This window comes from Leopardus geoffroyi, chromosome B1 (assembly GCF_018350155.1).
Source record: "Leopardus geoffroyi isolate Oge1 chromosome B1, O.geoffroyi_Oge1_pat1.0, whole genome shotgun sequence".
In the NCBI taxonomy this organism is placed as follows: Eukaryota; Metazoa; Chordata; class Mammalia; order Carnivora; family Felidae; genus Leopardus; species Leopardus geoffroyi.
In genome coordinates this window covers 16724584-16749476 of record NC_059327.1, presented here as the reverse complement: position 1 = coordinate 16749476, position 24893 = coordinate 16724584, and the positions used below count along the sequence as shown (strand labels likewise).

The window sequence follows — 24893 nt, the reverse complement described above, 5'->3', positions numbered from 1 at the left end:
GGGGTTCCTCAAAAATGAAAAAAACAGAACTACCTGAAGATCAAACAATTCTGCTTCTGGTTATATATTCAAAGAGAATGAAAATACTACTTTGAGAGGTATCTGTACTCCCTTCATAACGGCATTATTTACAGTAGCCAAAACATGGAAACAACCTAAGTGTCCCTCAATGGATGAATGCATAAAGAAAATGTGGCATAATATATGTACTATGTCTCCATATACACATACATATACATAAATGTATTATACATATGCATATAAGTGCATATACATATTTAGGCATGTGTTTGTGTGTGTATGTATACTTATGCTTATATATAGATATATGATGGAATATTATTCAGCCATAAAAAGAAGGAAATCCTGCAATTTGTAACAACACGGATGAGACTTGAGGGTATTATGTTAAATGAAATAAGTCCGAGAGAGACAAATGTTACATGTTTTCACTTGTACGTGGAATCTCAAAAACTGAACTCATAGTTGCAGAGAACAGATTGGTGGTTTTCAGGACAGTGTCATGGCAGGAATGAGTGAAAGTGGCCAAAGGCTACAGTCTTCCAGTTATAACACGAATGAAGTCTAGGGACCTAAGGTACAGCATGGTGACTAGAGTTAACAATACTTGAAATATTTGAAAGCTGCTGAGAGTGCGAATCGTAAAAGTTCTCACTACACACACACACACACACACACACACACACACAAGTATTTCTGTGCGGTGATGGATGGATGGATGTGTTACCTAACCTTAATATGCTAATCATTTTGCAATACATGCATATGTGAAATCATTATATTGCACACCTTACATTTATACAAGGTTATGTATCAATTATATCTCAGCAAAGCTGGAAAAAAAAAGACGAAAATTCCTGACCTCCAATTGCATGCATTTAGCAAAAAGGGGACCTACCATTTCCCTTCTCAGGGTCTTTCCTTTCAGATCAGTAGCTTTCCCCTTAGCAACGCCCATGCTCTGCTAACTGGGGGCCCATGCTGCTAATTGGCAACCATGAAGGAGGTTTGCTCTGCCCATCCCTGCCACTGACCCTTATTTCAGCAACTGTATCCTCAATCCTGATACATGCAACCCGGGCCCCACCCTTTAGACAGGGGAAGAGGGAGAATTTTACGAAAACAAAATACTTTTTGAGAGAGATCAACTATCGTTTATTTTAGAGCTGTTAGTATTTCTTGCTTATTCCTATGCTTTGTCCATTTTTACACTTCTTATTTAATTATACCTTATTTTTTAAAAAAAATTTTATGTTCCAAGTATAGTACTTAGCATTTTAAGTATGTCACTTCATCTAACAACCTTGTGAATTAGATACTATTATTATTCATATTTCACAGATAGGAAAATAAAGCTAAGAGAGATTTACAAACCGCCCAGGGTCATTCGTACTTCTGGTAATTGCGAGAGCTGCCCTGTTCTAACTGCAAAGTCTACGTGTTTTAAAACTTTAAAACCCTGCCACAGGTACAATTTGCCCAATAAAGTAGAAATGTTGCATCAGATTTTATTTTCTGAAATATAGAGGTTACAAACTATCGCATCTTTCTTTTCACTATTAATGTTATTTAGTGTATTTGTGAATCAGAGAGCTGAAAGTAAATCTCTACAGGCCTGAAAACAAAGTCTTTGAAGAATACATTTAGGGAGCGGTAGATGGAGGTTGCAGCAGATAGGGCATTTTTCGTTTTTGCTTTAAAGCAGGAGTGACACCCCCCAGGAATGTCAGGCATTCCTGCAAAAGAGGCCACACCGCGTGCTGATGGCTCAGATCTTTCCGTGCTCAGACAGGCCCTACCTCGTTGTTCACCATTTTGAATACAAGCCCTCGCTGGAAATGTCTTTTATTCAAGAAGAATAAACTTCGATCAATAAACGGACATGATGATCTAGACCCTGAACTTAGAGTTTTCAAAACAAAAAGGCAAGATAAGACCCTGGATAGGACGCACCCAAAACTTACCCATCAAAGCAATGGGCGGCGGTTAGGACCCACTGGTGTCCAATGATTGACCCTCCACACAGGTGGCTCCGGGCCGTCAGCTTCACTTGCAGGCTAACTTGCCAAGGCCACTCTCCCCAGGAAGAGTTGGTTCCTCCAACGATGCGTGTGTCTGTTTTTGTTGAGCAGACTGAAAAGAGAGTGTTAAAGTTAATGGTTGGAATTAGAGGTGAATCAGAGTTCTCTGGAGCCAAGGGAAACAAAGTACACAGTTCTATTGTTTAAGACTAAGCAAGCTATCAAAATAACACAGACAAGCCTTTGCAGTTCCATGAAAAAGTGAGGCTTACTCACCAGAACCGTCCCCACTTTTACACAGCCTCAAAGAATAACCAGAGCTCGCTCGTGTCCCGTACGTAATCCTAGTGGGGGACCCATCCAAAGATAATCGTAAGGAACACTTACACCTAGATAAAAGGATCGGTATAAAGATTAAACCTTCACAGAGGAGGATCATTCATGAAATTGGCTTGCCGACTGTGAAAAATGAATGTTCACTAACTTCTTTCTTCTACAGTCTTCGGGGAGTAAAGAATAAGTAAAAAACTGACAGCGAATCGTCTTACTACAAGTCTCTTGGCAAACATTCACTCCTTCAACAAAGGTTACATTCAACTCTTCCCCTTCAAAAGCAACGCCTGGGTAAATTTTGGAATGACAGGGCTCTGTGTGAATTAGAGACATAAAAAGACATTAAATGAAAGCAGCAGTTAAGCCACATCTACACAAGTCGTTGGTACACTGAGGAATGTTTCGTTACTATTACTTGTTAAAAGATCACTATCATCATTGAATCACGTTACCAGGCAAAGTTTGCTTGCAGGTTAAAAGGCTGTATCCAGATATGGTGTTTTCCTGAGGAGTAGGGGAACTTGGTGTCCCGCTTTTGGAAGTCTTAAGAAAGCAGACGTTTCTATTAACAAACAAACAAAAAAAAAAAAAAGCAAAAGACAGAGAAACAAAATTGCGTTAAAGGCAAACACCAAACAAAGCACTTCGCGTTTTGAAAAGCACCTCTGCAAAATTTATTCTTCTGAGAAACTCTTCTGTTTTTTAAAAAAAAAAACTTTATGTTTTCTTTATTTTTGAGAGAGAGAGAGAGTGAGCGAGAGAGCGAGATCAAGTGGGGGAGGGACAGAGAGAACGGGAGACACAGAATCCAAAGCAGGGTCCAGGTTCTGAGCTGTCGGCACAGAGCCGGACTCAGGTCTCGAACCCATGAGCCGTGAGACCATGATCTGAGGCGAAGTCAGATGCTTAACCGAATGAGCCACCCAGGCACCCCATAGGACTTTTTTAAGTCCGAGATTTTTGTGCTTTTGTTAATATCTTCAGTGTAGAACCTTGAAGCCTGAGTCTCATAAAATTTGAATTGAATAATGGAAAAAAGTAGGCAACATGATTACATTTCAGTGTATTTAGTAATTTTTTTGATGTTTTTATTTATTTTTGAGACAGAGAGAGACAGAGCATGAGCAGGGGAAGGGCAGAGAGAGGGGGAGACACGGAATCTGAAGCGGGCTCCAGGCTCTGAGCTGTCAGCACAGAGCCCGACGCGGGGCTCAAACTCACGGAGTGTGAGATCATGACCTGAGCTGAAGTCGGATGCTTAACCGACTGAGCCACCCAGGTGCCTTTTTTCTATGTTTTTTAAAATGAGGGAACACAAAGGCCTTAATTGTCAACAGCCCGACATGGGACTCGAACCCCTGAACCGCGAGATCATAACCTGAGCCGAAGCTGGACACTTAACCAACTGAGTGACCCAGGCGCCCCCAAGTGTCCGACTTTTGGTTTTGCGTTGGTTTCGGCTCACGTCAGGCTCTATTGTTCGTGAATTTGAGCCCCACGTCGGGCTGTGGGGAGCCTGCTTGGGATTCTCTATCTCCCAATCTCCTCTCTGCCCCTCCCCCACTTGCACACGCTCTCTCTCCGTCTCTCTCAAAAATAAACGAACGAAAGAAAGAAAGAAAGAAAGAAAGAAAGAAAGAAAGAAAGAAAGAAAGAAAAGAACATAGGTGGAAAAGTCAATGAAGTTCCTAACTAACTTGCACCTGGCGGAAAAGGGCTTGCTGCGGCTTCAAGCGCTCTGCGCGAAATTCCCCGAAGTTTTCAAACACTCAAACTAGAAAATGACGGCGATGACCGGACGGTAGCAAACGTCGCACATTCTTACCTTTGCGGTTCCAGATGCCATGCCTTTGTGTGGAACGTAAAGAAGAGGCAGTTAGGATGATAGGTGCAAATGGTTTGGCATACAAAAGCATCCGGGGTAACGACTCTGGCAACGTCCACATCCGAGAATGCGAGATGCTGGAAAATGTTCCTGTGGCAACCTGGGAACTCAGAGGGAAGACAGACCTCAAACCGCACGATGCTCAGGTGACGGTACTTTGTCATCGTAACGAAAGGACATGATGACTGTTTGTTATTCATAACGCTAGACATCCTCGAGGGGGGAGACTGTTGAAATACCCTCAGACTCGTTGTTTGTCATTCGGAAGAAGGAAAAATTGGGCTAAATCCGATAAAAGATCGGCTCCCATGTCAGAGAAGTGAAACAGCTCAACCTGTGTGTCCAGCTCCAGGCCGACCAGTGCAAAATATTTAGGTTACTCAGCCTATCCTCACATTCTCTTTGTGGTACCTCGACCCTGAATTCCAGGCCTTAGGAGCAGAAGGTTTTGTGTGGTATTTTCCTGAATATTATGAAAAAGATCTTAATAAAAAGCGTTTAACAAAAATATCAGGTGACCAAAAAATAAAAATAGGAGAAACCCACCTTCATTATCCTTATGTAATCTTCTTTTTTTTTTTTTTAATGTTTATTTATTTTTGAGAGAGAGACAGAGTGCAAGCAGGGGAGGGCAGAGAGAGAGGGAGACGCAGAATCTGAGGCAGGCTCCCAGCTCTGAACTGTCGGCACAGAGCCCCATGTGGGGCTTGAACCCACAAGCTGCGAGATCACGACCTGAGCTGAAGTCCGGCGATTAACCGACTGAGCCACCCAGGTGCCCCAATATAATCTTAATTCTAAATTACGTTTTTATTTGTGTTCGTATTATTTACTAAGTTTACTCAATTTGATAACATAAATTTTATTAAAATGATGGGAGCCTGAAGAATAATTATGGCATTTGCAGGAAGGACAAAAGGAGTCCCAATTTAAACGAACATAGTTTTATCAGGAGAAACTACCTCCCATGACATAATACCTACATGTGGGCAGTCTAGGAAATGAGGCTTCAACTAATTAAATCTTTAAAAAAACAAAAAAACAAAAAAAACCCAAAACACAGATTCTGGAAGCTGAAAGAAAACTTGTGCCAACCTACAACTATATCCCCTGAAGGACGTACGTGACAAGTTGTTCAACTTTTCTGAGATATTTATAGTGATAAGAGCTCACTTCCTCATGACAAGGTCCAATTCTTTTTCTTTAAAATTTTTTTTAATATTTATTTATTTTTGAGAGAGAGAGAGAGAGAGAGAGAGACAGAGCGTGAGTGGGGGATAGGCAGAGAGAGAGAGAGACAGAATTGAAATCAGGTTCCAGGCTCTGAGCTGTCGGCACAGAACCCGACAAAGGGCTCGAATTCATGAACCGTGAGATCATGACCTGAGTCGAAGCTGGGGTGCTTAACTGACTGAGCCACCCAGGCACCCCTGACAAGGCCTAATTCTTTTCTGGACCGTTCTAGGTGTTAGGATTGTTTTCTCTTTCCTTATTTCCTTCATGGTAGCATCTACCTACATCTGCCTAATGGAGCCACACACATTAGTCTAATCCTTTCTCCAAAGACAGCCCTTTATAAACAAAGAATTCAGATAGTCATCCTGACTCTTTTTCAGGTTAAATACCTTTAACCTGTCCCTTTAGCCATTTTTTGTTTTCCATTGCTTCTAGATTTCTTACGGTCCTGGTACCCCCTTTTGAAGTGCCCTGGGCATCCATCGCTGTAGAGGACGTAGGCAACACAGAACTGAATACAATTTCCGTCCCTATCTGACCCATCCAGATGATAACAAGCCAGGGGCTATCTTGTTTGAAAGACCGTTTTCTTTTTCAGAGCTACTTTTCCTGTGTGTTTCATTTGTTTTATCAAAAGCATACAGGATCGTAGTGGGAATGGCAGACGAAGGGCCTCTGAAAATTCTCTCTTCCATACAAGTGATGGGCGCACCGGCCTATTTGTCAAAATCGATGTTTTCAGAACTCTAGAAATTGATCAAATTATAACCGTCTAGGGAGCGTTTGTTCAAGAAGAACAGCTGACTCTCTATAAGAACCCTAAGTTTGGGGGCCCCCGGGGGGGGCTCAGTTGGTTCAGCACCTGACCCTTGATTTCGGCTCACGTCATGATCTCACAGTTCCGAGAGATCGAGCCTCAAGTCAGGCTCTGTGCTGACAGTCCAGAGACTGCTTGGGATTCTCTTTCCCTCTCTCTCTCTGCCCCTTCCCTAAAATAAATTAAATAAACATCAAGAAAAAAGGATAGTTGCATAAGGCTTTGGGCTGACAGCTCAGAGCCTGGAGCCTGCTTTCGGATTCTGTGTCTCCCTCTCTCTGTGTTCCTCCCCTCCCCCGCTAGCATTCTGTCTCTCTCCCTCTCAAAAATAAATAAAAAAATAAAAAATAAAATTTTAAATGGGGCGCCTGGGTGGCTCAGGTCATGATCTTGCAGTTCCTGAGTTCAAGACCCGCAGTGGGGGTCTTAGGCTGACACCTCAGAGCTTGGAGCCTGCTTCAGATTCTGTCTTTCCCTCTCTCTTGGTTCCTCTTCCTCTCTGTCTCTCGCAAAAATAAATGAAGGTTAAAAAGAATTTTAAAAAAAGAAGGATGAGTTTCGTGGGGTTTTAGTTTGCCCTGTTCCAGGTCTCCCCTCCCCAGCTCCACGAAAGCCTTGAAAACAGCCTCACAATCATGCGGAAAAGAGACCAGCAGTCCCGCAGCCCCGGAGCGGGCAGAATGGGGCTGGGGCTGCTCCAATGTCCCATCCGCATCCCCAGTCAAATGCCATTCTTTGACTTGTCTGGAAATTCTTGGGAAAATCCCACCCGCAAGGACTGAGTTTATTTTCCATGGCTCAGAGCTTCTTCAGTGTTAACTAACAGCCTTTTCCTTGCAAGTGTTTGTCTAGAACAAACAAACAGGGGCGATTATGTAACATTGCAGCTTCCTAGGGCAGCAATCACAGCTGGAACAAACAACAGGCTCATAAAAGATCTTAAAAGGGAAACCAGGGGAAAGAAGGTGGTGGCGAAAATCTTAGACACGTTCCTGGGAATCTGGAAGGCCATGTGCAAGTGCAGGGTTATGTGGCATAACCAGGGCTGTGCTTGTGCCCCCCAAAGATTTGAGAAAGTCCTAGGCTCTCGGGCTGGCTGATGTTTCGCCCTGCGTCAGCAGAAAGAAAAGGCCCTGGTAAAGTTGTGAAACGCCTGTCTGAACGTTGAAAGCATGCTCCGAAATTCGCAAAAAGCCCCTCCTCAAAGACTGAGAAACTTATTGACTGCAGGCATCTAAGGAAATCCTCGTCCAATCATTAGATAACTATTAAGAAAACTAAGTAGAGGGGCGCCTGGGTGGCGCAGTCGGTTAAGCGTCCGACTTCAGCCAGGTCACGATCTCGCGGTCCGTGAGTTTGAGCCCCGCGTCAGGCTCTGGGCTGATGGCTCAGAGCCTGGAGCCTGTTTCTGATTCTGTGTCTCCCTCTCTCTCTGCCCCTCCCCCGTTCATGCTCTGTCTCTCTCTGTCCCAAAAATAAACGTTGGAAAAAAAAAAAAAAAGAAAACTAAGTAGAAACATCAGTCAGTGGTGATAGACTCCAAAGAATAAATACTTTACAGAGTTAGTTCAGAAAAGTCACCAAACAAATAGTAACAACAAAAAGCAGTAACAACAGCAGACCCTGGGGAAGGAGGGAACCTGATTTCCAGGGTGACCATATGCTATTATTTAAAAGGTCTCGGGGCACCTGGGTGGCTCAGTCAGTTCAGCTTCCGACTTCAGCTCAGGTCATGATCTCGAGCCCCAGGTCGGGCTCTGTGCTGACAACTCAGGGCCTGGAGCCTGCTTAGGATTCTGTGTCTCCCTCTCTCTCTCCCCTTCTCCACTTGCACTCTGGGTCTCTCTATCTCTCTCTTTTTTTTTTTTAATTTTTTTTTTTTTTAACATTTATTTATTTTTGAGAAAGAGAGAGACAGAGCATGAATGGGGGAGGGTCAGAGAGAGGGAGACACAGAATCTGAAACAGGCTCCAGGCTCTGTGCTGACAGCACAGAGCCCGACGCGGGGCTCGAACTCACGGACCGTGAGATCATGACTTGAGCCAAAGTCGGCCGCTTAACCAGCTGAGCCACCCAGGCGCCCCTGGGTCTCTCTCTCTTAAAAATAAATAAACATTTAAAAAAAGTTGTAAGAAAAAAGGTCTCAATTTTTTTCAAAAAATTACAAGCCATGCAAAGAAACAAGAAAGAATGGCCCATACGCAAAAAAAAAAAAAAAAAAAAAAAAAAAAGAAAAGAAAAAGGCAGTTAATATAAACCCTTGCTGAGGAAGCACAAACTTCCTCTTGTACTGTACAAAGGCTTCAAGCGAGCTATTTTAAATATGTTCGAAAAACTAAAGGAAGCCGTGTTTAAAAAACTGAAGAAAGTATGAAAACATTGTCTTGCCAAAGAAAGGATATCAACAGAGAGATAGAAATTATACTTTTTTTTTTTTTTAAAAAAAGGACCGAATATGAATGTTAAAAGTGAAATATTCAGTAAATTTGAACTGGAAATCTGGTACACACCATGGAGGGGGGTGTGCCCGAGGGAAAAGGAAACAGAGAAGGAAACAGGAAAAGGAAAAGGGGAAACAGGAAAAGGAAACAGGAGAAGAGATGCGCTGTTGACAAGTTCTTAACCTCCTGCAGAGGGGACCTAGCCCAGCACCTGACGCTGATCTTGGCACAGAGCTGGCACTGGATGCCGTGTGGCATTGGCCATTGGTGATTTGGTTTCAGCAACAGCTTATCGTTAACACCCTGTTATTCTAAATCTGGTGGAAGGTCATGACGATTTTCTGGATAATTCCATCGAAATTACCTGAATGTCTGAAACTATAGCACTTTGCTGATTCATTATGGTAGAGTGGGTTCACTAGACAGTGGACACTGCCCGGAAACGACCTTCTTGTTTTCCCCGCAATGTAACTGTACTAGTTTTCTATTGCTGCTCTGACCACTTATCACAAGCCCAGTGGCTTCAAACAACCCAAATATAGTAGCTCACAGTTCTGGAAATCAGAAGGCCAAAATGGGTCTCACTGGGATAAAATCAAGATGTCGGCAGGATTTTTGTTCCTTCGGGAAGCTCTATAGGAGGACCTGTTTCCTTGCCTTTTCCAGCTTCTAAAGGTTACCATCATTCCTTGGCTTGTGGATCCTTTCTCTATCTTGAAAGCCAGTGGTACAACATCTTCAAATCTCTCTCCCTCTCTCTTCCTTTTTCTCTTATAGGGACTCCTGTGACTACATTGAGCCCACGCACATAATGTAGAACAATCTCCCATCTCAAAATCACATCTACAAACCTCTTTTGACATGTAAGGTTACGTATTCACGTGTTGCAGGAAATAAGTGTGAACATCTTTGGGAGACTCTAACTCTGCCTACTACAATCACACAGTGAACTAGTAGCCACACACTCGTGAGTTCGAGCTCCGCATCGGGCTCTGTGCTGATGGCTCAGAGCCTGGAACCTGCTTCGGATTCTGTGTCTCCCTCTCTCTCTGCCCCTCTCCCACTCACACTCTGTTTCTCTGTCTCTTTTTTTTTTTTTTAATTTTTTTTTAACGTTTATTTATTTTTGAGGCAGAGAGAGACAGAGCACGAAGTGGGGAGGGGCAGAGAGAGGGAGACACAGAATCGGAAGCACACTCCAGGCTCTGAGCCATCAGCCCAGAGCCCGACGCGGGGCTCGAACTCACGGACCGCGAGATCGTGACCTGAGCTGAAGTTGGACGCTCAACTGACTGAGCCACCCAGGCGCCCCTCTCTGTCTCTTAAAAATAAATAAACGTTAAAAAATTTTTTAGAAAAGAAAAAGAAATAGTAGGCATACAATTACCAATTTCTGAGAGTGCACAGGGCTTCAGGGAGAATCCAGATGCCACGTTAGCCAGGAGCTTTATACTGGTGGGTGTTCCTCCTGCGCTGTGCTTTAAAAGGCAGGTGTTCCTGAATGTGAAGAAAAGAGGTTACTTCTCTCCCCAAACTGCAAGGTGCACGCAGAAGCCCGTTTTGCGTTGAAAGGAGCTATGGTCGGTGGGAAATGAAGCACTCAGAGCAATGACTTTGAAAACGAGCGGGTTCGGGGTTTGTATTATTAACCAGAGAGACATCTTTCCGCTCTACCCAAGGAAGCTTCGGGTGAGAATGGGGTGGGAGACATTATTCAACCAAACCCTCATTCCCCAAGAGATGGAAGGTATTCTCCTCAGAAAAACTGGCAACAAAACTGAGCAAATAAATAAGTGGAGTGGTTAGGTCTAAAAGCCCTGTTTGGTTTTCCACTGGGCGGAAAAAAAGTTATGAAGCGTACAATCAAACCTCAAAAGCACCATCGGAAAGGACAGACGCTATGAATTTTACTCACCGGTACTCTGCATTGTAAAACGTGCGAGTGGCGTATGTGAAAAATTGGCAGTGAATGCTGTTGGTGCACTTTTTTTGGCATTCTTCAACACTTTCGACCTTAGAGGCGTTAAAATTGACTCCTCTCATATCAATTCCTTTATGAATGTCTCGATGGCAAGCTGTACACACAAGATGCACAGAGCAAATTCAGTCCGTTTCCTTCTAGAAGTAGATCATCAGTTAGGGTGGTTTTGAAGGATGATACTCTGTTTTTCACAACTGCCCCATTAGTTAGGGGATTTGGAGTTTTTGTTACATCACTAGATGATCAAACTCTGCTTGAAATAAACACATTCCAATATGTTTTAGAGCACTACCATGGAGAAGGGGTAACTTTGCTTCCCAAATTGTAAAGTACGTGCAAAACAATATGGGTAATAGTTCACCCTGAAATTAACAATAAGCAGAGGAAGACAAAGGAGGCAAATAATGGGGGCCCTGGTGATTGTTCGAGGAATTTGCATTGTTATACTAACTGATGTGCCTTTGACTTCCTGCACTGAATGAAGAAGCTTCTCACTTTGCTTACTTCTTGGCTTTCAACCACTCCTGCCTGATGGCGAATTTCATCCGTAAGCCCTGCCACTGACATCCATGTGTCAAACCGTTATCATAAAAGGTGAACAGTTCTTGTATATTCATGAGGAATCTAATTTTATTCTTGCTTTAAAATTTTGTTAAATTACACTTAAGCATCCTTTCAGTTGGAATGTATCTTATATACAAAAAATATAGATAATTATTTTAACAGACAGTGAGCCAAATGTATGATTTAGGCTTTTTTTAATTTATTTTTTTAAAGAACTTTTTTTAATGATTACTTATTTTTGAGAGGGAGAGAGAGAAAGACAGAGTGCAAGCAGGAGAGGGGCAGAGAGGGAGGGAGATACACAATCCGAAGCAGGCCCTAGGCTCTGAGCTGTCAGCACAGAGCCCGACACAGGGCTCAAACCCACGAACCTGTGAGATCATGACCCGAGCCGAAGTCGGCCACTCAATTGACTGAGCCACCCAAGCGCCCCTAGGCCTTTTTTTTTTTTTTTTTTTTTTAAGCGCTCAAATACATTAGTTAGAACCTTGGATAAAGAAACCAGCAGTATAAACCATAATGTATTGGATGTAATGTTCCACTCCTCAGGGGGATGGTGAAAAAAGGCATAAAACTACATTTAATGGTGGGAAAGACAGAAAATGTACAAACTAGTAGGAAAACAATATATTGAGGTGGGTGGAGCAGTGGATAATCCACAGTGATTCACGCACACAAGAGTCTGTAGATTCTAGAAATGAAGTCTCTTTCCAGTTCTGGTGCGCATGAGAAAAGAAACTCACTGAGTTGGAATGGGTTAATTGCAAACTAAAACTTTGTGATCAATTGAAAGCTATAAATCTACCAATAACTGTTTTAAATGAAAATTGGTCCTGAGCTTAGGGACTTTATATCCTTGGGAGCAATTATTCACTTTAATTTGAGATACTCGGGGAGAGTTAGAAGGGAACATTAAATCGAGTTCTATAAGACTGAGTTTGGGAAAAAATTAACAATGACTACTAGTTATTGAGAAAAGCAAAATATTGTTCTTTAAATTTTATTATGATAACATAATGAAAAATAATGCTTAATTGAATAATTTACATTAAGTTGTATGAGGACATAAATTTGATCTTGTGAAATGGGACAGGTACTCGTCCTCAGGTAAGCTACACATTGGCTAAGTCAGATCCCCATGTTTATAATGAAGGACTGGATACTATACACACTCCAGATGCATATGCATGAGTATTGAGGGAGTGGTTGGTGGTAACTGGGGAAGGAAGGATAAAAAAAAAAAAACCCAAAAACTTTAGGGGGCCCCTGGGTGGCTCAGTCAGTTAAGCCTCCAGCTTCGGCTCAGGTCATGATCTCACCGTTCATGCGTTCCAGCCCCGCCTCGGGGTCTGTACTAATAGCTCAGACCCTGGAGCCTGCTTGGGAGTCTGTGTCTCCCTCTCTCTCTGCCCCTCCCCTGCTCATGCTCTGTCTCTCTGTCTCTCTGTCTCTCTCAAAAGTAAATAAACATTTAAAAAAATTTTTAAAAACTTTATAACACCTGAAATATGAAAGTACAAAATTAACTGTAAGCAGTAAAGATAAAACAGCAGTGATACATAGTCACAACATGGTTATCTGAAGGTTCTGCCAGCCATCAATTGAGAGATTCTTTTCTGTACCTTTCACTTTCAGATCAGCGATGTCAGGGAAATGGTTCATTTGCCTTAAATTAGGATAGGGTCGGAAATGTTTCATAAGACATTAGTAGCAATAAATGTTGGAATTTAAATTTCCTGGCCTCTTAGTCCTCACATTTTTTTTTTTTTTAAGAAGTCTTATTCTTTTTTTAAGTTTCTTTATTTATTTTGAGAAAGAGAGAGACAGCACACATACATGAGCAAGTGGGAGGAGGAGAGAGAGAGGTAGAGAGGATGAGAGAGAGAGAGAGAGAGAGAGAGAGAGAATCCCAAGCAGGCTCCACACCATCAGTATAGAGCCTGATGTGGGGCTTGAACCCACAAACCACAAGATCATGACCTGAGCAGAAATCAAGAATCGGACGCTTAACCGACTGAGCCACCCAGGTACCCTGGAGGTATTATTCTTATTAGCAAGGTTTACAGAGCCCAGGCCTTCAGGTTGGGGGCGTAATGGGGTTTTGTAACCTCTGCATTATTGACATTTGGGACCAGAAAATCTTTGTCATAGGGGTTTCCCTATTTGGAATCTTTAGCAGCATCTCTGACCTCTATCCACTAGATGCCAGTAGCATCCCCCCACATTGTGACAAATGTCCCTTGGAGGAAGGACAAAGTCACCCCTGGTTGAGAACTATTGAGAACCACTGGGGCACAAATTATCTCAAGTAAAACGGGAAGAGAGACACTCTCCGTGTTCTCTTAAAGAGCCTTATCTGCAATTGGAGGTGGGGGAAGGCGGCAATTATTTGAATGTGGTTCACTTTCTGCAAATCTTATACTGTAGGGCTAACCTCGTAAAGAATAGAGGCTCCTTAAGCACGTAACTGGTAAAGGCAAGAGGGAGGACACATCCAGAACTGTGCCCCATCTCTGTTATCCTTCTGAGTACTCCCTTCCAAAAGTCCAAGGCAGTACAGAGATTGAACAGAAGCTATTTTAAGGTAGACCCCTTACTCATTCAAATAAGAAATCAAGAAATCAACAGCTTACCACTTATTTGATGGCCGCATTGCTTTAAGGAGTGTCCAGAAATTGTATTTGCCCATGACATTTTTGGCAGAGTTCCTGTAACACTGTCTTTCAAGAAGCAACCAAATCTGTTTTTAAAAATACTGTCAGTTAGAGAGTAGAATAATAAACACACACTGGTGAGATGCCTAACGTTTTCTATACACTAATAAATGTGGCCAGGAATAAGGAAAATAATAGAGCTTCCCTGACGCTTGCTAGAAAGAACATTCTTAGAGGCAATTGCATAAAATCTAACAGGCTTTGTAATACCTAACCTCAGCATTATTTCTCTTTAAAAAAAAATTTTTTTTTTTTAATTTTTTTTTTTCAACGTTTATTTATTTTTGGGACAGAGAGAGACAGAGCATGAACGGGGGAGGGGCAGAGAGAGAGGGAGACACAGAATCGGAAACAGGCTCCAGGCTCTGAGCCATCAGCCCAGAGCCCGACGCGGGGCTCGAACTCACGGACCGCGAGATCGTGACCTGGCTGAAGTCGGACGCTTAACCGACTGCGCCACCCAGGCGCCCCCCAAAAAAAAAATTTTTTTTAAGTACAGAAAGTCAATCATATTAAAGAGGTAATGATTTTTTTCTAAACTTTTGGAGGATTATGTTTCTAAACTTTTGGAGGATTATCTTCTCACCTGGTGACTGTTTTCACGTAAGAAATTAAATCAGTCATGAGAGTTGGATCTCTATAAGGTGTTCATCTTGCTCATTAACTCCTTCTAGTTCACAGTAATGGAATACTTCTGTCTTTGATGTCAATCTTCTTGGTAATCTTTCACAAGGATTCTAGAACCTAACTCAACTTTTTATTTGAAAAGTTGATGCCTGTCACATACAGTCTGGGTTTTCTGTACACGCTTAACAGGTTGAATCAGGGGATGTTTATCTAGTTTCTAGTTTCTAAATTCAAATGGTGTTAAGATAAAAGGCTTCTGGAAATGGAGCAACACAGAAATGTTCATTCTGTATTTTGAACAAAATGAAAGCAAATGATTATGAAACCATGGCTGTATGACCTAATAAGATTTTTAGTGACTTTTTTTTCCAGTGCTCTTACTTTTCCAAAATGCCAGTAATATGTATTTTCACGTATGCACATGCCCCCCTCCACACACACATAATGTATGTACCACAGTTGCCCAAAGTCATTCACTATAGGCCCCTTCAGTCCAGAACTTTCCTGAGGTCACAAGCTCTGGAAATGCCTCAACTTTATCGTCAACAAAATGTTTGCCTTCTGTTGTATTTTCTTAAGACCGTGTTATCCACCAACACGATCACGAGTCAGGCAATAAGTATGTTTCCTTGTTCAGGTGAAATATTCACCTGTTTTTAGACCCTTTCTTGAGACAATCACTTAACCCAATGGTTTTCAAGCATTTTCCTCGAGGCCTTGGGTAGACAATGCCTCGTTCGCCTTTCGGCGAAGACAGCAGTTGTTCTAGCATGTGTATTTCCAGGCCCAAGCCACTCTGGTTCAGTAGGCCAAACGGTTTGGGGTCTAAGGCTGTGGCCTAAGACTCTGCTAATGTAAGAACCAACCGCTCTAGGTGACTCCAGTGAAGCTGGCCCTCGGACCCCATTTGGGAAACATAACCCTGAAATAGCTACACCTTTTTTGCACGCCACTGGCTCTAGTTTGAAACGTGGATGGCTTCTCCAATAATGAAATATCAGCTTTTACCTTTTGTCTGTGTCATTAGTGGAACTTTCAGGAAGAAAGCTGAAGAACAAGCACCTCGGATGAAATGTGCACATCATCTGACAGTGCTCGGCATTCGGGGTATACATGGCAGTTAGGTCCCCACCTTTGAAGAAGGTATTTTTATATAGTTGAGTCAGGCAGCCTGTGGTATAATCATCAGAAAGAGACATTAACTTGGAATGAATGCAAATAGAAATACGTCTGTGCTGTGAACCTTCTTACTTCCTCCACTAACTATCCAAAGAGCTTCACAACAGGACTTTCGTTAGAGAGGTGGAATGACACATATTGAGGTGGCTATTTGAACAAGGTGTCGTGTTATTGAAGAGTCACTCGATGGGTACTTCCATATAAAAAAAGCTTGGTTGATTTTTATCAAATCAAACAATAATTTTCCCATAAATTGTCCCCAAGAAAATACAATTCTAGCTTGGTTTCTCCCTGTCGCCTAACATGCTATGGAAATACCATGCCTTGAAAATAACAGGCTTCCGGTTACGGAATGAATAATTCACGGGCGTAAAAGGCACAGCATAGCTAATACAGTCAATGGTATTGTAATAGTGTTGTACGTATGGTGACAGACGGTAGGTAGACTTGTGGTTGAGCCCAGCCTAACTAGAGAGAGGCTGAAGCACTACGTGGGACGCCTGAAACTAAGGTAACATTATGTGTCAACTATAGTCAAATATGAAACTTAAGGGGAAAAAACCCCCCACATCAACGTATGATCTCTTTTTCAAAACCCTTTCATAACAACCGTTCCTGCTAGATTCTCACAACAGCTCTGTAAGGGAAGTTAGGAACAGACCTCATTATATGCCCCTGACTTTAACTGAGTCTCAGAGCAGTACACATTTGCCCAAGATCCACGTAGCTAACGAACGTCCAGGAAGAGAAACCGAATTCTTCTCACTACCAGCCCTGTTCCTTTTCCCAGCATGCAATGTTCAATGTTCCCCATCTCAGTGTAATGTCAGCAAACTACGAGTCATTGGGTATTTAGTAGGCTGGTACAGAGGAGACATTTATTCGCTTGGTTTCTACGAGCAAATGCAAAGGCAGGCCTATGCTACCCTGAACATCCATTCTGAACTATTTGCTGTCTACAATTGGTCGCCGTTCTAAAGGACCCCACATCTCCCATGTTATGAGAATATCAAGGGATACCCTTACTGCTCTACTGTTTCATATATTAAAAGTAAACCTTTAATGCATGAATCTGGGTTTACCTTGAAAGACCCACTTGCTTTTTTTTAATGTTTATTTTTGAGGAAGAGAGAGAGAACAGAGGCAGAGCAAGAGTGGGGGGAGGGGGAGAGAGAGAGAGGGAGACACAGAATCCGAAGCAGGCTCCAGGCTCTGAGCTGCCACACAGAGCCCGACGCGGGGCTCGAACCCATGGACGGGGAGATCGTGACCTGAGCTGAAGGTGGAAGCTTAACTGACTGAGCCACCCAGGCGCACCCGCCCCCCCCCCTCCTTTTTTTAATGTTTATTTATTTTTGATGAAAGGCTCACTTTAAAGTCAGCTTAATAAGCTTTTCCAGCTAGATAGCACACTTGCTTGCCAGTCAATCGTCCGTTAACCACAAGATACGCCAATGATAACTTTGTTCACCCTCCAGGACATCTATTTTTGTACTGCCCTCCAAGGAATGGGTAGCTTAGACACATGTGTTTCATTACGCACTGAAGATTAAAATGCCCTCTACACTCTCCCACCCCTCTGGGGATTCTGGCCCTGAGCTCTATTACGATGACCTAACCTGGCAAGATCGTGTCTCGCTTCTCTTCCTCTCGGTGGTGTGGCTAAGATGACTATCCCTTGGGCAAGTTTTATATTTAGAAAAAGCAGACATCTCTTCAGGTGGAAGCTTATGGGAATGCAAGTTGCCAAGTGTACAGGCCCAGATTTCAGAGACACCCAAAACACTCAGCGGCCAGTCCGGTGACAGTGTTACCTGCAAAGGGACCTGTGTTTCAGACAACTGGTGCCTGTGGCTGATGCACAGTTATCAAGCGGCCATCCTCCCCCTTCGCAGCGCACAAACGTGCATGCGAACAACGGCCTGTGCCAGCCTGGGAGTTCCCCTTCTGCCACGTGACTCGGCTGATGGGAAGGTGCAACTGGAAACCGACCAACATTGGAGCAGACTGGGAGGAAAGTTCTAATAGGTGTTCTTGCTTATCCTCAAAAATTGGTAATGATGATGATGATAACGGTGATAGGCTTGTTTGTATCGTGTTTTAGAGTTTTAAAGCAGTTACGCAAGTTATCCCATAACATAAACTATGTCATGCTGTCCTCTGTGTCCATGGATTTCGGGCGGGTTATTTGGTCTTGTTAAAAAAAAAAATACATCATCGATAAAAAGAAAAATGCCCTATTTTTAAAAAATTGGGCAAAGGAAATGAGAAGGTAATTTACAAAAGAAACATAAATAGTATACGAAAAATGGTAAGGATCATAAAGATGAGGCAAGCTAAAACAACAGATGCCATTTTACTCGCCAGCTTAGCAAAAAAATTTAATTGTGTAAGTTCCCAGTGTTGATGTGCTGATTTTGGCTCCAAATGATGGAAAACCTAGTTCAATGGGACTCAGTATAAATTAAATGTATTGGTCCAGAAGCCGAGCCCATGGTGGATTTGGCTTCAGGAGCAACCGAACAGCATACTTGGCTGATCCCATCAAGATACGATTCCCCTTCATACATGTGCTCTGTTCCATGGTTTTGCTGTCGTGCTCAAGCTCCACAGAGTGACAAGGTGGTGCCCCAAGTCCAGGCCTTTGGATTCCCCAGTGGTTCAAGTCCAGTTGGAAATAACGATAAGAAGAAAACTCTTATTTCTAGAAGTGTAAGCAAAGGTCTTGCTCTAGGGCTTTGGCTCTCATCAGGTCACTGTAGCTAGCAGGATGTGTAGACCTACTTACTGGTCCAGGCCTGCCTGGGTCACAAGTTCATAGAACCAAACTTGGAGGCAGAAGTTTCCCAGAAACAAATTAGGATACTGTTTCCAGAAAGGTGACTATATGTCCAGTCACAAAACAATGGTTCATTACTGGAGTTGACCTAATTGGGGTACGTGATTACTCTTATCTGCTGGTGGAGACGGCTAACTGGAGAGTCACCCTTGTGAAAGATAATTCCATTACGTATATCACAAAACCTTCTAAAATATTCACACACCCGGGGCGCCTGGGTGGCGCAGTCGGTTAAGCGTCCGACTTCGGCCAGGTCACGATCTCGCGGTCCGTGAGTTCGAGCCCCGCGTCGGGCTCTGGGCTGATGGCTCAGAGCCTGGAGCCTGTTTCCGATTCTGTGTCTCCCTCTCTCTCTGCCCCTCCCCCGTTCATGCTCTGTCTCTCTCTGTCCCAAAAATAAATAAACGTTGAAAAAAAAAATTAAAAAAAAAAATATTCACACACCCTCGTACCTAACATTGCTTATTTCCAAAATGTTGTTCTACAGAAATAACTGAATGTGTATAAGCATGTGCATACAAAAATACCACGAGTAAGGAAGATTACTAAGCTGCAAAAAACGTCATGTATATAAAAAGATAACTATAAATGGAAAGGTGAGTTATAAAAAAGTATCTATAATTAATAACATCTTCGTTAAAGGTGTAAATAGACGTGTGTAGAAAAATATCTCAAGGACTAAAAAAGATTTTTAACAGTGGCCATTTCTGTAACGTAGGACTTCAGACAATGTGTGCTTTCTCGTTTGCTGCTTACCTGCACCTCTAATTTTACTAGAATAATTTTTTTTTGCCAAAAAGATAAAATTGAAGTGGCCATAGTCCATAGCATCTCTGGCTTCTTACTCCTCAGTATTCAGTGGATTTGTATATGGTAATGATCATGGTAAAAGCAATTAGACATGGGGGCAGATTTCCATTTAGAATGGCGGTGGGGGTCAGCTTCTTCCTGAAGAAATTATATTCCTTTACAAATGTAACCCTTACCCAAGAGGTATTTATATCTTAGCCATACATCTGGGGGGTAAGTAAATAATCAGTGAGGTGTGGTCTTTTTAAGTGAACATAGACTCAAAATCTACCCATAATGGTGGCTCAGAGAAAACGACATTCTATAACAATGAATGATAAACAGTGTCCAGAATCATCTGTATTCCCTGAACATTTAATGGAATGGATAGAAAGGGAAACAAGTTCAAAACCCGATACTGAAACCAGAACTACTCAAATGGATGATTTACTAATTTAAATTTAAACCAAATACTTTCATTTCTGAAGTAGTTCCCCAGTGGCCTGAAAGAGTACAAATACGCACCGGGTACTTATGACACGACTTGGGTCGGACCCAGACCCTACAAAATGCCTACCCTGAATATTTAGATCAAGCTGATTTGTAGAATATGGTAATAATAAAAATTGAGGGCTGAGTGTTTAAGACCTGCTTTGTAGAGAGCCATTTACAAATAGAAGTTTCTGTTAACACAGGCCCAAAGCCATTCTCACTTCTGGGCTCCCCAGCGCCCATGTGTCTAAGGCATTGCATCTGAAAAGTGGCAGTTGCCTCTGAATATTAAAAGGATTTGTGTCCTGATTTTTGGGGTCTGCCTCCTTCCCGAAGCTGTATGTTCAGTGGCTTTCTCTGGGGCTGGCATTCTTGTTAACTACTCCTTTCCCACACACAACCGTAGGTCTTAGAGATAATCCACTCACCACAGGAAACTGTAGCAAACAAGCAAGTGAAGTAAGCAGCTTGCCTGAATGAAATCATCCTAAAAGAGAGAGCAACACAGGCAAAATCCTGCTGGTTACAGATCATAGTTGACATGAAGCCTAATTTACGGTGATAGAGATTTTCTTCTCAATGTCTGCCTTGCAAATCTAAGCACATAATGACCAGTACAGGGAACAGGAGCTTTCTGTATATTTAATGCCGGGGACTTCGCACAAGATTCCCACTGAGACCTCTAGACTACCGCTGTGTTTGTCCCTCACTTGCCACCTATGTGGCTGATAATTACCGAAAGGGAGTTGGTAGACGGAAACCTCTTGATTGGAGCAAGAGGAAAATTATTGTAAATAATGGCAACAATGTCGGCCCAGAGTCCCTACGTAAAGAAAAGCACTCAACATGATCAAACTCATTTAAATTTTAAAGCTGTCAATACTCTCTTTGCTTTTAAAATGGCCTGAGACTAAAAGGTTTCATGTATAAGAACATCGAGTTTCTTCTACACTCACTAAATAAGCCAGAAATTACAACATATACTGAGAGCTTTTTCTCAAAGTAGAAATATGCTTATACGCTTAATTGAAAAAATACACACACACACACACACACACACACACACAAATTATGTGGAAGCAATCAGAATAATAGAAATTCTCTACCTGAAAGCGAAATTGCTTCCGTGGTTCTGGAGGTGAGGATGTCTCTCGCCACTTAAAAATGGATGGTTCAAGGCCTCCTAATGGAGCACTGCAGGCAGTATTTGCTTGGCTCCAATATTGACTTTGGTTTTTGGCCAACAGTTCCAACTTTCTGTCCTGTCAACATATTCTATGAACGTCCATTTCCTGTGTTCAGCTATCTAATATGTTAACTATTTCATGTTAGGGCCACCCTATGCATGCACAGACTTCCATTTTCAGAAATGTTCATAACAACCCCAGTTATATGGAGTCATGCAGCCTAAGTCTCACCTAACTGAACTTTTTCCATCACAGTTACCTGGATCACAGCTGACTAAGGGATGCATAGCTCCTTCTGGAAGGATCTTTTGGCAAATGATATCTACGCTTTTCCAAACTCTAGTCAAAGAAGCATGTTAAGTAGTAACACTGAAGTTTTGAGTATGGAAGGGAATTGGTAGATGATTAGGTCCTTCTCCTACCCAATTCAGGAGACGAGATATAGCGGGAGCTGACAAACCACGGTTCGCAGACCAAATCGGGCCCAGTGCCTGTGTTTGGCTTTTTGTGTGTGTTTTTTAATGTTTATTTATTTTTGAGAGAGAGAGAGACAGAGCATGAGCGGGGGAGGGGCAGAAGGAGAGGGAGACACAGAATCCGAAACAGGCTCCAGGCTCCGAGCTGTCAGCACAGAGCCCCACGTGGGGCTCGAACTCACGAATCATGAGATGGACGTTTAACTGACTGAGCCCTCCAGGCGTCCCCCAGTGCCTGTTTTTATAAATAAAGTTTTATTGGAACACAGCCACACCCATTCATTCATGTATTGTCTATGCTTGCTTTTACCCTACAACTACAGAGTTAAGTAATTGTGTCAAACAGCACGGCCTGCAAGGCAGAAAAAGATTTACTATCTGGTCCTTTTCAGATAAAGTAATCTGAAACCTGCTATAAAGCACTCGTGGCAGAGTTTAGACTTCCCTGTCAGGATGCCTCATCTGGGAAAAAAAAACCAAAACCAAAAACAAAACATACTGCTTTTCCCAGACGTCTGCTCCTGCTCAGGGAGTTCTATTTTTATTCTTATATTTAATAAAAATTCTCCTTGTATACAGAGATATACCTTCTTTGCAACCTCTATCCTTCAGTCCTAGATTTACCTACCCGATCTACATAAAATAATTTATTCTTTTTTGTGTGCTTTTGAAACTGCCTAAAGACCATAATCACTTGCCCACTAAATCTCCTTTGTCTTCCAACCCTCCAAGTTACAGTACATCATTCTGGCTAGTAAATTAGATTTTTAGGGAGTTGAGCCTTATGTAAATATTTTATGCATATTACTGCAGTGCAGAGCCGTGTTTATTAAAAATGTAGCATAATGTTGCTGGTAAAATATTTTCTGGCTGTAACGAAGTGGCATATTTCAAATATGCATGCTGTGCTGCCTTGTAGATTCGGGGCATTAACTAGCACACCAGCCGTCAACAGAAAGGAATGTTCTACCCCGTGCAGTATAAAAGAATTTAAATAGGGGATCTCACCTGTTACCAGCCTCAGCAGAAAAACGACGAGTGGAACACATCCACCTTTGCCTCCAAAGCACAGCAGAAACCCTCAGAGGTTGTCTCCCTGAAAGGTGCGATTACAGGTTTTAACCTACTCGCGTCGACTTCAGTGTTCCATTTTAATATCTCTTACAGCAAAACGCAAGTCATGCTCTAGCAAGGCAATAAAACTCAAACATTTCTTCTTGGAAGAACCAAATGAGAAATAATTCGAAGAGGGGCAGGGGTAGGCCGAATTCTAAGATGTCCCCCAAGATTTCCCAGTCTAATCCCGGGGACCGAATGCAGGAGGAGACGCCCTGTCTGTCCCCGATGACGTTGCGTGACGTGACAGGAGCGATTTTGCAGGTGTAATTAGGATCGCTGAACAGTTGATTTGGGGCTAATCAAAACGGAGATGATGCGGGGGCCTAATCCCATCACGGAGGCTCTTTAAAAGCAGAGCTTGCTTCTGTGGTTAGCCTAAGGAGAAGGCAGACACCAAGGGCGAGAGGGACTTCGTTGGCTTGGACACCGACGGGGCCTGCGGCAAGGACCCCAGAGTGGCCTCTACTACTTCCAACAAATGTGTAATGACCTTGATAGAGGATTCTTCCCACAACACCCACACCTTGGTTTGGGGCTTGTGAGACGCGGAAAAGGGAACCCAGCTAAGCCCACCTACTGACCCACAGAACACAGAAGGATCCTTTAGGGTTGTTTTAAACTGCTAAGATCGCAGTCAGTTGTCACATGGCAAAAGGACACTAATATAGGTTTATTTATCTGAAGTGAAAGTGGCTTGGAGAGAGGGGGGTTTGCAGCGGGACACTTTGGGGAGAGGGGAATGGAGGAGAGTCCCTAGTGAAGCACAGGGTGCTGGATGGGAGGCTGGGCTGGAGACAGGGTGGTGATCTGCCCTGGGAGCTTTCAGAGAACCTGGGTTTTGTTTTTTTTTTTATTTTTTTTAGTGTTTGTTTATTTTTAAGAGAGAGAGAGAGACAGAGGACAAGCAGGGGGAGAGCGAGAGAGAGAGACAGAATCTGAAGCAGGCTCCAGTCTCTGAGCTGCCAGCACAGAGCCCTGATGCAGGGCTGGAACTTGCGGACCCCGAGATCATAAACCCAGGCAAAGTCAGAAGCTTAACTGAGCCACCCAGAAGTCCCCCCCCACACACACACACACTTTTTTTTTTGTTAAGAGAAAAGCCTTGAATTTCTCATGAAGCTGTTGTGGGGCCAGGAGAAGGGCCGACCAGGAAAGAGGCAGATGAACAAAAGCTACATTGTGCCGCTCAGTAAGAATCTCAGTTCACTGAGAGCTGAGAAAGGTCTTGGGAGGTGTACCTTGGACGCCTGAGAGATTTTTGCGGTCCGCATCGCTGTGGCATTAAGTGTCCCTGAGAAGGGCCCGACTTTAGGCTCTGTCCTTCCCGGTGCCCTTCAGGGAGATAGTGTTTTACACATGTAGTACCATTATTATAAACACGTATGTAAATAAAAGATATAGGAACAGAATAAATTACAAAATAAATAATTTAACAGAACTGCCGTGACTGCCCTTGTGGCGAGGCTTCAGCTGGAAGGGGAGAGTAATCTGCTCTTTGTAAGGGATATGGAAGAGGAAAGGGGGCAGTAGCAAACAGGAGAGGCCATCCTTCAGCATCTCATTTAAAAAGAGATCTTCTATCCGTCCTGGGTCTTTACTATGCTTCTTTTTCTTCCTAGCACCTACCCCTAGCTGACATCGTGCTACCCATTTGCTCATTTTTATGTTGTGTTTCTGCAGCACACCAGCTCCCACCTTGCTGTTAGGCTTGGGTCTCTAGCTCCGGAGCCCTGGGGAGTTCTTGGCAGACAATTATTGAAGGAGAGAGTGAAGTGGTGAATAAATAAGAAATTAAATGTTTTTAAAAGAAGGAAGGAAAGAAGGGAGGGAGGGAGGGAAGGTGGGAGAGAGAGGAAAGAAGGGAGGGAAAGAAAGGGGGGGAGGGAGGAAGGCTAAGGAAGGGGAGAGGAGGCGAAAGATGGGGAGGGGAGGCAACCGGAGGGGAGGGGAGGGAGGAAGGAAGGGAGGAAGGGAGAAAGAGAAAGAGAGAGAGGAAGGAAGGAGGGAAAAGAAAGAGAGGGGGCAGGAAGGGAGGAGAAGGAAGGAAAAAAGAAAGAAAAGAGAGAGAGAAAAAAACCAATTGAGGACAGGGTGGTCCTTTTACCCACAGTTGTGGACCATCTAAGTCACGTCCGAGAGTCACTGCCACTCTTGTAAGCAATCATTGGACT

General features: G+C 43.0%; 1 protein-coding gene across 6 annotated transcripts in view; it reads right to left on the bottom strand.

The window, feature by feature from the left end:
* The window catches only part of KLKB1 (kallikrein B1), a 33608-nt gene that overhangs the window by 6277 nt on the left and 2438 nt on the right, over window positions 1–24893 (bottom strand). Inside the window, exons 1-11 of one of the 6 annotated variants that reach the window (XM_045454011.1) lie at window positions 21047–21148; window positions 20369–20427; window positions 15650–15812; window positions 13934–14040; window positions 10671–10830; window positions 10143–10252; window positions 4201–4360; window positions 2828–2937; window positions 2527–2689; window positions 2319–2431; window positions 1986–2154 (exon numbers count right to left, since the gene is read on the bottom strand). In XM_045454011.1, the coding sequence (XP_045309967.1) occupies window positions 1986–2154; window positions 2319–2431; window positions 2527–2689; window positions 2828–2937; window positions 4201–4360; window positions 10143–10252; window positions 10671–10830; window positions 13934–14040; window positions 15650–15812; window positions 20369–20426 (1313 nt within the window). In that variant the 5' untranslated portion in view covers window position 20427; window positions 21047–21148. Of the gene's footprint in view, window positions 1–1985; window positions 2155–2318; window positions 2432–2526; window positions 2690–2827; window positions 2938–4200; window positions 4361–10142; window positions 10253–10670; window positions 10831–13933; window positions 14041–15649; window positions 15813–20368; window positions 20428–21046; window positions 21153–22611; window positions 22700–24893 lie in introns of those variants that run through there. The other 5 variants (XM_045453986.1, XM_045453975.1, XM_045453993.1 and 2 more) reach the window with 5 other exon arrangements.